The sequence below is a fragment of the Pteropus medius genome, unplaced genomic scaffold (genome assembly GCF_902729225.1).
Source record: "Pteropus medius unplaced genomic scaffold, Ma_sr-lr_union100, whole genome shotgun sequence".
Classification (NCBI taxonomy): Eukaryota; Metazoa; Chordata; class Mammalia; order Chiroptera; family Pteropodidae; genus Pteropus; species Pteropus medius.
The window spans coordinates 35,827,765-35,843,285 of NW_024340696.1; the positions used below are offsets into that span (position 1 = coordinate 35,827,765).

Below are 15,521 nucleotides of genomic sequence, written 5' to 3' on the forward strand. Positions count from 1 at the left end.
CAGCATTACAATATCGAGATCAGAAAAAGATATTACAAAAACTACAAACCCATCTCTCATGAACATAGACTCAAAAATTCTCAACAAATATTAACAAATCAAATCCAACAATGTATAAAAGTAATTATATGCCACAGCCAAATGAGTTTTATTCCAGGTATGCAAGCCTGGTTTAATATTCAAAAATCAATTAATGTAATCAGTCATATAACAGGATAAAGTAAAAGAACATTTATTACGGCATTATTTTTGAGGCAAAATACAAGACACTACCTGATATCCATTAGTTGAGGGAAAGTCTGAATAAATTAAGGTAAAGCCATATCAAAAAGTGTTATGGAATTGTTAGGAATAGTGTTTCTTCTGTATTTACCTAGGAAGATGCTCATGATTACACATAAAAACTGCAGAGTAATGTATATGATACAATTTTTATAAAGAGAGAATAAAAATTCTATGAATATGAACATATGTTTGATACATCGTCAAAACTGCAGAGAAGTCTAGAAGCAGAGCCAAAATGTGACTGTTGGCTGAGCCAGGAGATGGAATCAAGTAAGGGTACAGAGGAAGATGAGGAAGTAGTCAGCTTTTCCCTTGTGTGCCATTTTTGAGGTTTGACTTGAATCAGTTATGTGTGGCTTTGGGATCTTAAAATAGAAAAGTCCAAGGGAGCAAAAATATCCCATCTAGAGTGAAACTTCCTATTCTCATTTTTGAATTACAGATATCAAAGCCTGCTCTGCCTGTATAGTCCACAATCCTGAATACTCCTTCAACTTTCTGAAGATAATCTAACACATTATTAGTGGCTGGTCAGGAAACCTGACTCTACGTAGAATAGCTATCCAGATTTTCATTGACAAATACCATGACATTTTGGAAACTTTGAATTAGATTGAGAAAAGATGGTAAAAATTCTACAAATTATTAAAAACAAACACATACCATTTTTCTTCAGAAGAGTTCATATTTTCTCCATAAAGAAGTAAGGTAAGTCCTTCTTCTATGGATGCAATTCTTGCCAAAATATCAGCTATATGAATTAAAGCTGTTTCAGAGCAATTTGAAGCAGACTGTATATTAAAAATATAACAAATTATACGATTTTATGACATGCTAACATAGCACAGACTAAAATTCAAGGGTAGTAGTATAGTTTAATGAAGTTATATTGCCACAACAAAAAGAACGTTATGATTATATTTCACAATACTATTTATGGCATTCTATTATATTAAGCTGTATTAGGTATTCTATTTGTTTCTTCTCTACTTAATTTGTTTTACTAAGGTTAACTATAAGTCATCAAAATAATTTATTATTATACTCCTTTAATTTCCCAGAATTCCATACTTCATACCATATTCATATACATGCTTAATGTTTTCTGAATGAATAATGAATAACGAATACATGAATAGGTGAGCAGTTGCTCAGTGCATTAAGGAATAGGTGTGGAAAGGAGATGAAACCAATAAAACCACTACATAACACAAAAGGCAAAATGCCTTAGCTTACTGATAAGCTTTAAGTCATTCTCCAGAAGCTTAAGTAATAGAAGTGGAAGGATATCTTAGACAGCAGCACTAGTAGTTGTAGCAATTCCATTAAATATCTGACCTTTACAAAGTCATTTCTTTGCACCTCAGTTGTGAGGACTGAATTATATAATGTGAGGGAATATACCGTACAAACTATAGAGAGACATACATATGTCTAGAATTGGGATGTCTATAAGCTTTTTTCCTCAAGTTATACTAGTTCTTCATATAACTCTTTAACTCTTCAAAAAAATAATATTTCCAAAGGCTATAAAATTTCCACTAAAACAAATAACATAACATTCACAAGGTTTATTAGACTTACAAGGCAAATAGCTTCTTAATAGAATAACTTTTCTCAGTCCTTACAATCAGCATAGCTAAGCCTAACTAGAAAAAAAATTTTTAAGATGTTATGTGTATTTTTCTCCCACAATCATAACTAATAAATCAACTGACTGCATAAACTATAATTTAATAAAAAATAAAAAATCTTTGAATAAAATATGTTCATATGTAGAAAGATGGTGTAATAAAATATTTCAAATACATAAAATTTAGAAATAAAGTCCTACTGAATATTCACTAATACCCTAATAAGAGACTTCTTCTCTTTAGTGAATAATACCAACCTTAGTTCCTTTCATTAAATTATGCACAGGCTGAAGAAGTGCCTCAACAACAGTGTTGTTATATAAGCATTCAATTGCACATTCTTTGTGATCACAGAGTACGCGCAGAACTTCAGTCACCATACTTGCGGGAGCGTAATTCTCTGTACAGCAAGAAGTAAATTTTTTTTAACTAAAACTTTAAATATTAAGTACTTAATATATCTTTTACTTATAGGTTAGTATTGCTATTCCAGAAAGTTCATCAACAAGGTTAAATGCTTTAAAAATCACACAACTCAATGCCCAAAGGATGAGGTATTACCAAATTATAACCGAAAACTTAGATATCAATTAGCTTAATATATCTTCAAGTTAAAAGTGAATAAGTAACAAATGAATGTCAAAAGACAACAATATAAGATCATTTACAGTTTGACACTAAACCACTGCTTGACAGTGAGGATGTCGTATGAAGCAAATTTATAACCTTTCTCTCCTTAGCAAATACTTACTTTCGCTTTTATTATTATATATAATATTCACTTTTATTTTCCTTAAATGTATTCAAGTGTTGATCGTGGTAGAAAATTAGAGTGATTAAGACAAAATAATGGCCAAGAAAAAGCAGAGGAGAGGAGAAACTTTCTTATATACTAGTATACTTCTTGTGATACCATAAAACCAATGACATGAATGAGCATTTTTAAGATTTTCTTTTAAAATATATACAGGAAAACACAAACACACTAAAATGTAACAATAGGAATGGTCATTAAAATAAATGTAATATTTTTAGTTTCATAAATTAATGTATTTTCAAATTATTTGACATAATAATCTCAGAAAATATAGTGTTTTACATGAAGAGACTGAGGAACCACAGGTTAACGATGTTGTCTTAGTAAGATACGACACTAAAATAACATCAAAGTTCTAAATTTATGTTACAATATTTGATAATCCATGAATATACTAAGACTTCAAGTCAATATGTGACAAAAAGAAATAGAAATAAAATTAAGTAATTTTTTTTTTCAAACAGCTCTGGTGAGAAACCATTTGCAATGAGAGAGATTATCGATGAGCGTATGGCCATTCATTCAATCATCCAATTATCTACTATATTTGAGTACCTACGATGTGCCAGACACTGTCTAAGCACTGTAGACAAAAGTAAATAAGACAAAAAACAATCCAGTAGGTGGTAAACCAAGACTCTAACAAGTAATTATAACAAAGAAGGAAAATTTTTCTCATTAAGAAAGCACAGTATATTGTAGGAATATATAGCAGAGGAACCCCACCTAGTAATTTATACATGTAAATGCTGTAAAGGCAGAAAGAAGTCTGAAAGCCATCGTTAGGACTACTAAGCTGTTATGACTGCATAGATAAAACCTACCAATTGATAGATGTATTATCATAGCTCTAATATAAGGCCCAAACCACTTTTTTTCTGTGATTCACTTGAGTTCCTCTCAGAATTTATGCCAGCATTTCTAGGGTAACTTCCAGGTTTAGGACACTATGAGTCTAGAGATTATGGGGATGTTTTGTTAAAATATTTCACTTTGAAATTTTCATTAATATTCAAAGAAAAAATTATGTTATCTTTTAAATGTTAATATTTACAACACTTTTTAAACACTAAAAAGCATTTTACTGAAAAACTTCTTTTTTTTTTTTTGGCTTTATTCTTCAGTAAGTGGAGATCCTAAAGTTTTGGATGTGAGCTGAAACGAGCAAGCTAATCAAAACAACGAGGAAAACATAAAGGATAAAGAATAGCAAGAAAGATTACATTGGTTACTATCAATCGAACTTCCCTTAATAGCATTTCTTAATTAAGAAAATCTTGATCTTAATAAAGAACATTAAAATTCTCAGCAAAATTAATTCTAAATAAAAAATCAGTAGATTAGGAACATCTTAAAATATCAATGAACAAATTTAAATTTCATGGTTTACTTCCAGGACCAATGTAATTTGTTACCAATAGTACTGCCTTTTATGAAATGTCTCTACTAAACTAGGTCACTCAGAATATCTAGAAAATAGAATATTTGAATATTTTTAGATGTTTTCTATTTCTCTATTTAAAATAGAAGCAGAATTACCTAAACGTGGAGCTGATGTTATCTTCGGACAACTTGGTGCATAATAAATAAGTTGGGTAAACAGTACCAGAAGATCTGTAAGTGATACTGAATCTTCAAAAAAAGAAAAAGAAAAAGAAAAATTATTTTCTAGCACAGCCTTACAACTTAGAAAAATTTAACTGAGCTTCCATGCCCCAATTCTGTTTTCACAGCGACTGTGGTACAATCAAGGAGAAAGGGGCTAATAATCCAAGACAGAAGATTCCAGAACAAATTAGACATAGTAAATTAAAAGGTGGCAAGGTAAGTGATGTAGCAGGCGCCATGTGAAAGTGCAGTTTTACCAATTATGGTGGACCAATCACTTAATACAAACCTACAATAGGCAGATCTATGAATCTGATCAGGACTGTTTGATTTTATTCAATTAGAGTAACACAATTCAGCTTAACATATTTGTCCAGCTAAGTTACTATATAGCACTGTAGAACACAGGTCAAAACCTTTTTCTGGACCAGACAGTAACTATTTTAGACTTTGTGGCCATTTTTTTTCATAAATCATTCTGATGTTGTAGTACTAAGGCAGCCATAGATAATATGCGAATAAACAATTGTGGCCATTTTCCAATAAGACTTTATATACACCAAATTGATATTCATATATTTTCCATATATCACAAAATATTCTCCTTTAAATTTTTCAAATAATTTAAGAATATAAAAACCATTCCTGACTCACAACCCATACAAAACAGTGTACCAGAGTTGGCCTATGGAGTATAGTTTACCAATCCCTGCCATAGAATCTTCACATAAAAAGATTCTAGTGAAAGCACATGTGAAATTTAAAGGTAAATGTTGACCTATACTAATACAGTAGAATAGATCTTTCAAAACGGAGTTTAGAGATGACCTGCAATATTTGATAGGCCAAAATATATGTTAAAAGTCAACATAAAGTGCTAAATTACAGATGACAGACATATAAACAGTTAAATACCTGCAATAACATCACAAGTATATGTTAATTTTTCTACTCCTGGAAAGTTTAACAATATCCTATAAAATGACAGCTCTTTTCTTGAAAGGCAATTCTCTATTGAGTGCTCATTACACCTAGAATTACACTAACGTGGGAAATACAAGAGAAGAGCATAAAAAACTTTCTTTTCTCAAGGAGCTCATAATCAGCCTAACTAAGGAGAAAAGATGTAGGTACATAAAACAACTAAAAAAACAGTACCAAAAAAAGTGTTCAAAATGAAGATAACTCTGTAACAGGGCTGGCAAACTATAGCCATTATAGTCTAATTTTATAAAGCTCACAAGCTAAGAATATATATTTTTTTTAATTTTTAAAGATATGTAAAATGTGTCAGATATCCCCTAAACCATTCCCAAATTCAAGGATTTACTAAGCAGCCTCACAAGATTGATCGCATAAGCACCTTTGCCTAACACATAACCAGGATTCCAGACACCCAGAAGGAAAGCAGGTATTCAACATAAACCATGTAGTGTATACAAAGAGTTTAGGCAAAGTGAGCCACTCCTATCTGTTCTGGGAATAGATATCCAAGCTCCTAGCTGCCATCCAAGGTCTAAAGATGCAAGATGGCAGTCTCAGGCCTGCTATGGTAACTCTTTTTTGCATACGTGAGCATGTGTGCACACACATACACACAGAGAATATGCAACACAAACAGTATGTGGCCCAAAATATTTACCATCTGGCACATTACAGAAAAAGTTTGCTGATCTGATTCTATATTCCTAGGATAGACTTAAAGTTTGAAGGGAGGCAAAGAAGATAACTAAAAGCATGTGCTAAAGTTTGATGGAGAAAACTTTAAAAATGGATTTAGGGTAACAATAAGATAGTAAAATATCAAATGGCACAGGGCTTTGCAGTTTATAAAACAGTATTCTCAAACCTCATGTTTGTAATCAACCCCAAAATTCTGTGATCCCAGTATCAGTGATATCATTATTTCACTTCTATAGATAAAGAAAATGAAATAACAGTTAAGTAATTTGCCCAAAAGATAACAGCTAGTTCATAGGGAACTAGAATTTAAATAAAGTTTTCTAGTTCTAAATCCAGATCTGGATCACTCAGTATGTCTAGGATTTTGAAAGGCAGAGAGAAATAAGGTAAGCATTAAAACCTGGATTAAAAAAAAATAATAATAAAATAAAATAAAACCTACACATGAAGGAAAACCATATGCTGAAGAAGAAAAAAAATGTAACACTTCAAGGTGTACAAGCCATCAATAGACTAATAGGTATATTGCTAAGTACTCTAGAAGAGACAATGCAAAATCTCCAAGTTCCAATAATTTATAGTACAAAAATCTTATCATATCTGAACAGCTTCATTTATTCTAATTATACGTACCTTTTCTATTCTTCAGCTTTATGGGAAATAGCTTTCTGCCATGTGTATAGATTAATAATCTTCCCAAAAGGCACAGTGAGTGGATGAAATAAATATATTGTAATTCTTGTCCTGAGTAGTAGAAAGTTTTCTGTTTGTTCCCTTAAGAGAGACACAAACAATTACGTTTATTTTAATGCCATTATGTTTTATAGTACCTGTCTTCATTCCTTTCTGAACATTAAACAAGTTTGCAGTCCATAATGGGGACACTTGGTGTAAATTTAAAAAACAAACAAACAATATTTTTCCTTTCTCCTATTTAACACCTAAATCTCTAGGGGAAAGCATTCATTATAAAATTTAACTATCAGAAAAGTGCCATATGCATACAGTGCTCATTCTAAAACAAATACTCTAAGATTGTCAGAGTTATCTTCTGTCATCGAGATAGACTTCAAGAGTAAATCAGGGGAGAAAGGAAATCAATAGAAAACATTTGTTAGTATTTAATTTTACCAATTAAAAATCAATGTTACAAAAGACCATATTTATAACCATGTTAGCAAATGAAATTAGAATTTCTAAGAAATAAAAATCTTCTAACATATACCATTCACCATTCATCATCCATACATTCAAGATCTATTGAGTATCTGTCTTACACAAGACCTTGAACTATTTATTGGTGTCAAAAACCAATAAGAAGCATGAAACTAGGCTTTCAATTCAGAGTATGGCAAATGGTCAGGGATGAACAGAGAATGGGTTGGACACGTGAGAGAGATAAGAGGCTAGAGAGTATAAAGGCAGAACATGGAAAATTTAACTGCAGAAGGAATATAAGCTTTACTGGGACAAAGTTAAAGGGTTTTAAGCAGGAAAGTAACAGTCAAAAGATGCATGTGTAAAACTGACTGTGATGGCAACTTTTATAAAAGGTGGATGGAAGGTCATGGCTTGTAATAAGACTCATCAAAGAAATCATGAACAAATGTATCAGCAAAAAGAATGAAGAGAAGATAGATAAAAATAAATCTTTAAGAAAATAAAATCAATGTGTCTTAGACAGGACTACATGTGGACCATGAAAGAGTAAGAAAATTATCAAATTCGTAATTCAAGTATCTGTGTACATAAGGAATTTTCCTTCTATTTAAGTGATTCTAAAAGGGAGAAAACAGGTCTAGAAAGAGAATAAAGTGATATCAGTCCTCCATAAAGCATCCAAATATTTATGCTAAGTATGACATGAATACACGGGTCTAGAATTCAGGAAAGGAGTGTAGACTTAAATATCTCAGAGTCACCATATACATTTAACATATAATATCTGAAACCATGCAAATGAACGAGCTCCCCCAAGAGAGAACAGGTGGACTAAGGTGAGAAAATAACAAAGGCCAAAACCTTTGTGAGTACAAATTTATACAGAAAAGAGCCTTCAAGTGACTAAGAATGTGTTAGATGAGAATGAGGAAATCTAAGAAACAATGGTACAAGGAAGAGGAGGAAAAGTATCAACAGAAGTAAATGCAATAAAATGAGGACAAAAAAGAGGGAAAGTTGATAATGGGAAGGTCATGGAGTGGCAGAAACAGAAGTCGCATTTCTCAGTTGAAAAGTGAATAAGAGATAATAAAAAAAAAAAAAAAATGGGGCCTGGGTGTATACAGAATACCTAGAAGAATTTTCTCTAAAGGAAGCAGAGAGGTAAAGTACATGTGAACTTGCTCAATTGTGTATATATAAGATATATAAGTAGTTTTAGAGGATGCAGGGGAAGACAACAATAGAAAAGGAGACACAGTAACAAGTAAAGCAATGTGCTGGTTCTAAAAAAAACAAAAACAAAAACACAAAGAATACCAGATGGAAACAAAATCGAGAACAAGGAGATCAATGTGGAACAGAAGGACCAAAGGGGATATTAAAAATGGTATATAAGCATGCATTTGTATGTATAGAAGCAGGACATTTGGGGGATTCATATCTGAAAAGTTCTATTTTTCTTAATGAAGTAGGAAGCAAGGTCTCTTCTTAAGAGAAAAGTGGGCAAGGGGAAGGTAGGGACCGGTGAAGGCTTGCAATAGCTATTATGGGACACTGGAGAAAGAACATCTAAGAGGATCCCAAAACAACACAAAGAGAACAGCTGAGATTAGAAAAACATGTATGTAAACTATCGATTTATGTCACAAACGCTCTCTGCTTAATTTCCTGAGGACCAGAGAAGATGGAAGACTGAAATGATGTAAAGCTGGAAAACTGCAGGCAGAAAACTTGGAAAGAAAAATGAGCAAAACTTTTGAAAGAATTAGAATAATGCCAGTGAAGCGCCCTGAGGAGAAAGGGAAAAAGAAAAGCCATGAAGGGTTTGTAAAGTGATAGGGAAGGAAACAAACAAACAAAAAAGCTAGATAAACACATTTTAATATCAAGAAATTAGAAAAACCTATAAATTTATAAATAAATTTTCATAAACTTACCTATCCTTTTTCTTCCAATCTTTTTCTCCCTTTCAAAGAATAAATTCTGGCTTCTGCACTTTCTCCTCTACTACAAAACACTAGCTTTCAAAACCCATTAATTATTGGCCTTTAACCATTTTTATCACTGAGATTAGATAAAAAAATTTACCCAGAAATAAATAAAATATTCTCAGAGAACTCACTCTTTGCTTAGAGAAGCTACATAAAATAACAGAATGATAAATACATAATTAATCTGACTGGTTATGAGATGTAAGTAAAGAACAATAAAAATTCAGAATAGGCGGAAAATTCTTCTTGAAATTTAAAATAAATTGTATTTTTTTCACAATAAGTAATATACACATTAGCTTAGAGGGTTAAGATTGGAGCAGTAGGAGTAGGAATAACAAAAGTGTACAGACAGTGGTATACAGAAGAATCTTGACTGTAAGATTCACTTTCATCAATAACTAGAGATAAGAGTGAATAGAGCAATTAGGGCCAGATTATGAAACATCTAGGCTATTTTTAGCTCAAACTAAAGATAAATAGAGAAGAAACACAGAGCAGGGTGGGTTGTCCAATAATAAAATAATATTTTGCAGATATTTTCTTCCCATTAAAATTTATAAGTGATGATTAAATGACTAATATATTAGAAGAAAAAGTGAGCACATATTATTGCAGTGTAACACACCAGAGTATATACTCTAGGATGAATTGAAGAACTACATTTAGTAAGAATCAATATGATGAGACATTTATTGTTATAAAAAGCCATTATTATGGTATATCTTTAAAATTTGTAAAAATATTTTACATCAGCAAAGTGATCTAATCTATCATGTTACTAACGACTATTCAAATATAAAAGTTATTACTAAATTATTTTTTATTAATAAAATGTACCATTTTTTAAAGTATATAACAGAGAAAACCATACTTACCAAAATGCTTTGAATGTCCCCAAATCTCATCAGCTTTCATGGTCTCACATAATTCAAAGTACTGAACACACTGCTGAACTGCTGTAGTTACCTAATAAAATAACTTATTATAGAAATTTTCAGCCTACAAGTCCAATTATTAAAAATTACTCAAGGCTGTAAAAACACACTGGAAAGATATTTAGAAAAAATATTTAGAATATTTAGAATAGTATCTTTCCAGGCCACTGAAGCTCAGTCTCCCCAATTACATTTTAACTATGGCATATTCTAGGAAAAACTGAAAGTATTTATAGTCTGACAATTAAATAAATACTGTTATAATGTTGGTGTCAATTAACAAAAATAAATACATACTTCACATTTAATAGTGAAAGATGCAAAAATTCTGTAGCCATGACTTTAAAAACTTGCCAATATCCTCACTTCTCTTGCCTTAAAGTCTTTTCTTTCTACCTAGCCAGCAAAATACAAACTGGATCAACCCTTCATTTCTATTTCAGATACTAGAATTACTAAAAAATCATAAAGAAAAACCTCATAATTTAAAAAACTGTCACAATAAAAAATGATCTCCAACCTCCACTGTACCCAGTGACTCTCCTATGAGTCTCCATCCTACCTCCTCCAATTTCTACAAGCAAATATTTCTTTTTTAAAAATTAAATTTATTGAGGTGACATTGGTTAATAAAATAAGTTTCAAGTGTACAGTTCAATATATATGTATATTTCATTGTATGTTCACTACCCAAAGTTAAATTTCCTTCCATCACCATATATTTGACCCCCTTTACTTTTATCTACCTTCTCCCCTGCCCGCTTCCCTCTGGTAACCACTAAACTGTTGCCCATGTCCACGAGTCTTTGTCTTGTTCATTTGTAGCTTTCAGTTTTATATCCCACATATGAGTGAAATCATATAGTTCTCAACTTTTTCTGTCTGACTTATTTCACTTAGCATGATAATCTCAAGATCCATCCATATTGTTGCAAAAGGCAGTATTTCATCTTTTCTTATGGCTGAGCAATATCCCACTGTATATATGTACCACATCTTCATGTCATAAACTTAGAAGCAGAGATTTCAAATAGTCTCTCCTTTCTTCTGCATCTACCTACTTGTGGTAAGTGCCCTCTCATTCTAATTCTCAAATAAAAAGAAGCCACTAGTGAAATAACTAGTGATAATTGTTAGGTTTGGTAATAAGGAAGTTGTCGTTGACCTTGAAAAGATCAGGTTAAGAGGTGTTTGGAGAATAAAATCAGACTATAATTAAAAAGGAATGAGAACTAAAAAAGTAGGGTCAGCCTAGTATAATTTTCATTTTCAGGAAGGTTGGCTGTGCAGAAAAAGAGAGAGAGAGAGAGAGAGAACAGCTGATATAGGGGATCTTGGAGTTAAGACTGAATCCTTTTTCAGGTTGGAAGGATATGGTCATGCTTAAGTGTTATGGGAAGAAGCCAGTAGAAATGAAGAGTTTGACTATAAAAGAGAGAAAAGATAGTTGTTAGAAAAGAGTCCAAGAGGCAAGAGCAGCTAGGACCTAAGTTCAAGAAAGAATTAAGCTTTTGATGAGAAAAAGATGAAGGACAGATGTGGATAAAAGCCAGTTCATAACTGTGGCTCAAGTTCATAACGAATTCATAACATGGCAAGATATCTGTAATTAGAAAGACCTGCACTGCATACAAGGTTAGACCCTGCTTGACTTGTATTTCAGGATGGTTCCTACCATTCCAAGAATGGATAAGAGGGGCACACTGTAGACAAACTGTTTGTACAAACAATGTGTTTTACGCTGAACACCTTCTTTCCTTCTGGGAGTCTGGAATCCAGTATGTGGTGGCAGAGGGTGCCTACCTGATCAATCTCCAATTTTAAAAAAATGGGCAGAGTCTTCACATGAGCGTGTCTGTCACAATTTGATGCTGAAGAAATTAAGTAGAGTCTACCATGAGAAAAGACTTAGAAGCTTATGCTTGGTATCATCCAAACTTCACCAAATGTGCCGTTTTCCAATGTTAATTTTGTTTTGTATCTTTTTTCTATTATCAATCATAGCTGGCATTATGATTATATGCTGAGTCCTATGAATCCTCTCAGAAAACCATCAAAGCTGGGGTGGACCCCCTCATATCTATATGTTTTCTCTAAATCAATTACTTTAGAAATTCAGATCACTAATATGAAATTGCCTCCTAAAAATCTGATTCTCAAACTAGATATGACCAAATCTATCAAATCTAAATCTATCAAATCTATCTACCAAATCTATCAAATCTAATCTTTCCCAACTTTCCTATTTTTCTTCTACTGTGTTACTTATCTCAATGAATGGCATTAGTCACTCAATTAAGTCCTCATCCACACTCATTCAAAAGCCAAGTCCTCTAAATCCTACATTGTAAATATGGTACTCCTGAGTCCATCTATTAATCCCAGTTCACACTGTCAAGAGCCTTTATTCACGTTTCCATCACCTTTTTCTGGAATTACTGCAAAGTCTCTTAATCTTTTTGTTTTAACACTTCTGCTCTATCTCCACCTAGCACCTTGAAGCCATTTTCCAAATATTCCAAAGCCTTAATATGATGTTACTTCAGTACTTAAAACCCTATCAGTGGCTCACCACACTTCCAGAATAAAAGCCAATCTCCTAAATTTGACATTATATGAAAACACTTCATGATCTGGCAGTCTTATTCCTCTTATCCTCCAGATGCCCCCCTCCCTAGCCACAAACATACACACACACACACACACACACAGAAATAAACCTACCTATGTAAAAATCGGTCACCGAAAGCCAGTTCAACACAATTAGTCAAATGACCAATTCATCAAAAGCAAAGTCACTGAAAATCTCATCAATCAATACACACCTGTTAGATTTGAAACCCATTCAAACTGACATTTATAACCAACTTAACACCATCATTTGCAAACTAGAAGGAGCTGAAGATTTCCTTTAAATAGGTCTTTTCTATTTTTGGAATTATGCCATGTCCCATGCATGAATTAAACAAACTGAAGTAAACTAACATATACCCAATTTTAAGCATCCAAAAAAATTTCAAAATCCTTTATCCATTTAATATTAGCTTTCAGAGAACTGTTTTTCAAGAAATTTCCCTAATACTAATTCACATTTCTCTTAGCAATCTATATCCAGTCATATAAAATATGTGCAATTTTGAAATGTACTATGTGTTTTCCAATCCCTAAACCTTTAAAACATGCTATTCCATTGCCCTGAAATATTTTCCTACCACTACCTTAAGCAGACCCCTTTTCTTTTCCAGGATAACACCTACTCATTAAGAATTAAAAAATTCCCCACAATCCTCAGAAAAGACTAATTTGTTCTATAGACAATAACAAACACCGAAACCTGATTTTAATGTACTTAATAAATCAACAATAAACCTATATAACTATAGTAACAGGTATCCAGTAGAACAAGTTTTAAATTTTGTAAATCAATATATGTCAATAGATCTCAATGAACATACTTCTGAAAGCCAAGCAGTCAGTGTTAAACCCCTTGAAAATCAGCCAACAACAAAAGACACACTCCAAGAAACATATTTGTAAAATCCCGTTAGACAGCAACAGTCTTACCCAAGCTGCCACTCTTTTACAACTGGCTGAACTCTCCCTTCTAAAAGCCCACCAAACCCCTTATAGGAGTTCCCCAAACCTATGAGATTAATAATCTGCTTTGCCTAACTTAAGCACTAACTTCAGCTTTATGCACTGTTTCAGATATTGAATAGTGGTCTTAATTCTTGACAATTCTGGATCTTCCATTAAGATTACCTTGAGGACGCTGACTTGACAGCATTCAGTGGGATCTTCAGACAAAGAAGAGTGTTGTTCACTGGGTCTCCTTGAGTCCCAACTCTGACAGTACTTCAGATTTGTCACCATGTGAGTTTGTGTCAACAACAATCTGAGCTCCAATTTGCTTCATTGAGCTTTCCTTGCTAAATTTATTGTTATCCTACGATTTGTAATAAAATTTGTACAGATTTGTACAAATAGCCTTTTGTTTTGGAGAAGCACCATTTGGTAAATACTTTTGCTATTAACTTTATTCTTCTGCAATTGTTTTGCTGTGCTATTTGTACAGAGTCTTAACTCTTGTTTTATTCTAGTTTATTCTGCATCTACTGAATATAAAAAGAAGTGTTCTACAGGTAACAGAAGGAGGCATACATAGTCCAATCTAATCCATCAAGTCCACCAGCCCTGAGACTGCCAGCTACCAGCAACAGATTCATACAAAGACAACTGGTCAAATTGCATTGGGACTCCTACAAAAATTTCATAAGGACAGTCCCTGACTTGTCGATTAGTGAAAGAGGGGAGTCAATGACTGTTCTGTCACTTATCACATAGTCCCTTCCTAGCTTCTGCTTGGTCAGTACCTAAAACACCATTCATAAGCACACAATTTTGCCCCAAAGTGTAATGATATGTCATGTTTGTTACGAGTTTCTCTAAGTCGAAGCAACCTCCTCCTGATTGAACTACTTTCTAGATAAATTTACTCTTACAATCCTAATTCTTATACATATCTTGGTAAAAAGGAACAACAAAAAATTACTTAGAAAAACAATTGTCATTAGGGAGGACTTTTGACATGAACAAAATAAATACACTTAAGAGAAGCTCTAAAGAATTAAGAGACAAAAGAGGAAAGATTAACTTTAGCTTCTTTAACCGAAAACTCAAAACACTATCTCCATTGAAGGGAAGTTAACTTCCATTTAAACCTTCAGAAATTCATCCTCCTTGCACCCATCTCTACCCAGCTTCATCTTCACAACCCACTTATACCCAGCTGTTCCTTTTATTAAATGTACCACCTTACTGAGAAAGGTAATAACCACAAGAAAAAATATCTTGTGGTTATTCTCAGAGAAACAATCACATACTATCCCCTTTAAATTGCAGGGGCAGAAAGCATATTATTAAATTTGAACACAAGTCGAAAGAGTCAAGTTGAAGGTATAAAGAATTATTTTCCTAATTAAACCTCAGGAAGATAGATAGAAACTTGCCATAAAATTCAGGATTTAATTTGATACTTATTTTCTTGCACTATCCATATATACCAAGATGGGAGGAAGGTGTTAAAAATACACTATAATAGAAAAAAACCCATAGTAGAAAAAATACTATGATAGGAAAAACCAAGGGAGAATTTAAATACCTTAGCTGTCAATATTTTTTAAAATGACTTTGAGAGGGCCAGAAAAACAGGAAATACACTACATAAAGCCATTTCAAAAGCCATTCCCTTAAGGATAGATTGGGAAAAGATTCAAGTTGTTAAAATAAAAGGTTAAGCATTTATGCTGATAGCCAAAATGCTTTTCAATTAGTTCATGACTTTGCAATACTATGGAAATAAAGCTCTGAATTCCCCCAGGTATGTCTTTTAAAAACTGTC

At 32.6% G+C, this 15,521-nt stretch overlaps 1 protein-coding gene across 3 annotated transcripts in view; it reads right to left on the minus strand.

The window, feature by feature from the left end:
* Nucleotides 1–15,521, minus strand: part of TBC1D32 (TBC1 domain family member 32) — a 167,799-nt gene that overhangs the window by 116,541 nt on the left and 35,737 nt on the right. For all 3 annotated transcript variants that reach the window (XM_039871447.1, XM_039871455.1, XM_039871465.1), the window contains exons 12-16: nucleotides 10,061–10,151; nucleotides 6,661–6,801; nucleotides 4,276–4,368; nucleotides 2,177–2,319; nucleotides 949–1,076 (exon numbers count right to left, since the gene is read on the minus strand). In XM_039871447.1, the coding sequence (XP_039727381.1) occupies nucleotides 949–1,076; nucleotides 2,177–2,319; nucleotides 4,276–4,368; nucleotides 6,661–6,801; nucleotides 10,061–10,151 (596 nt within the window). The remainder of the gene's footprint in view (nucleotides 1–948; nucleotides 1,077–2,176; nucleotides 2,320–4,275; nucleotides 4,369–6,660; nucleotides 6,802–10,060; nucleotides 10,152–15,521) is intronic.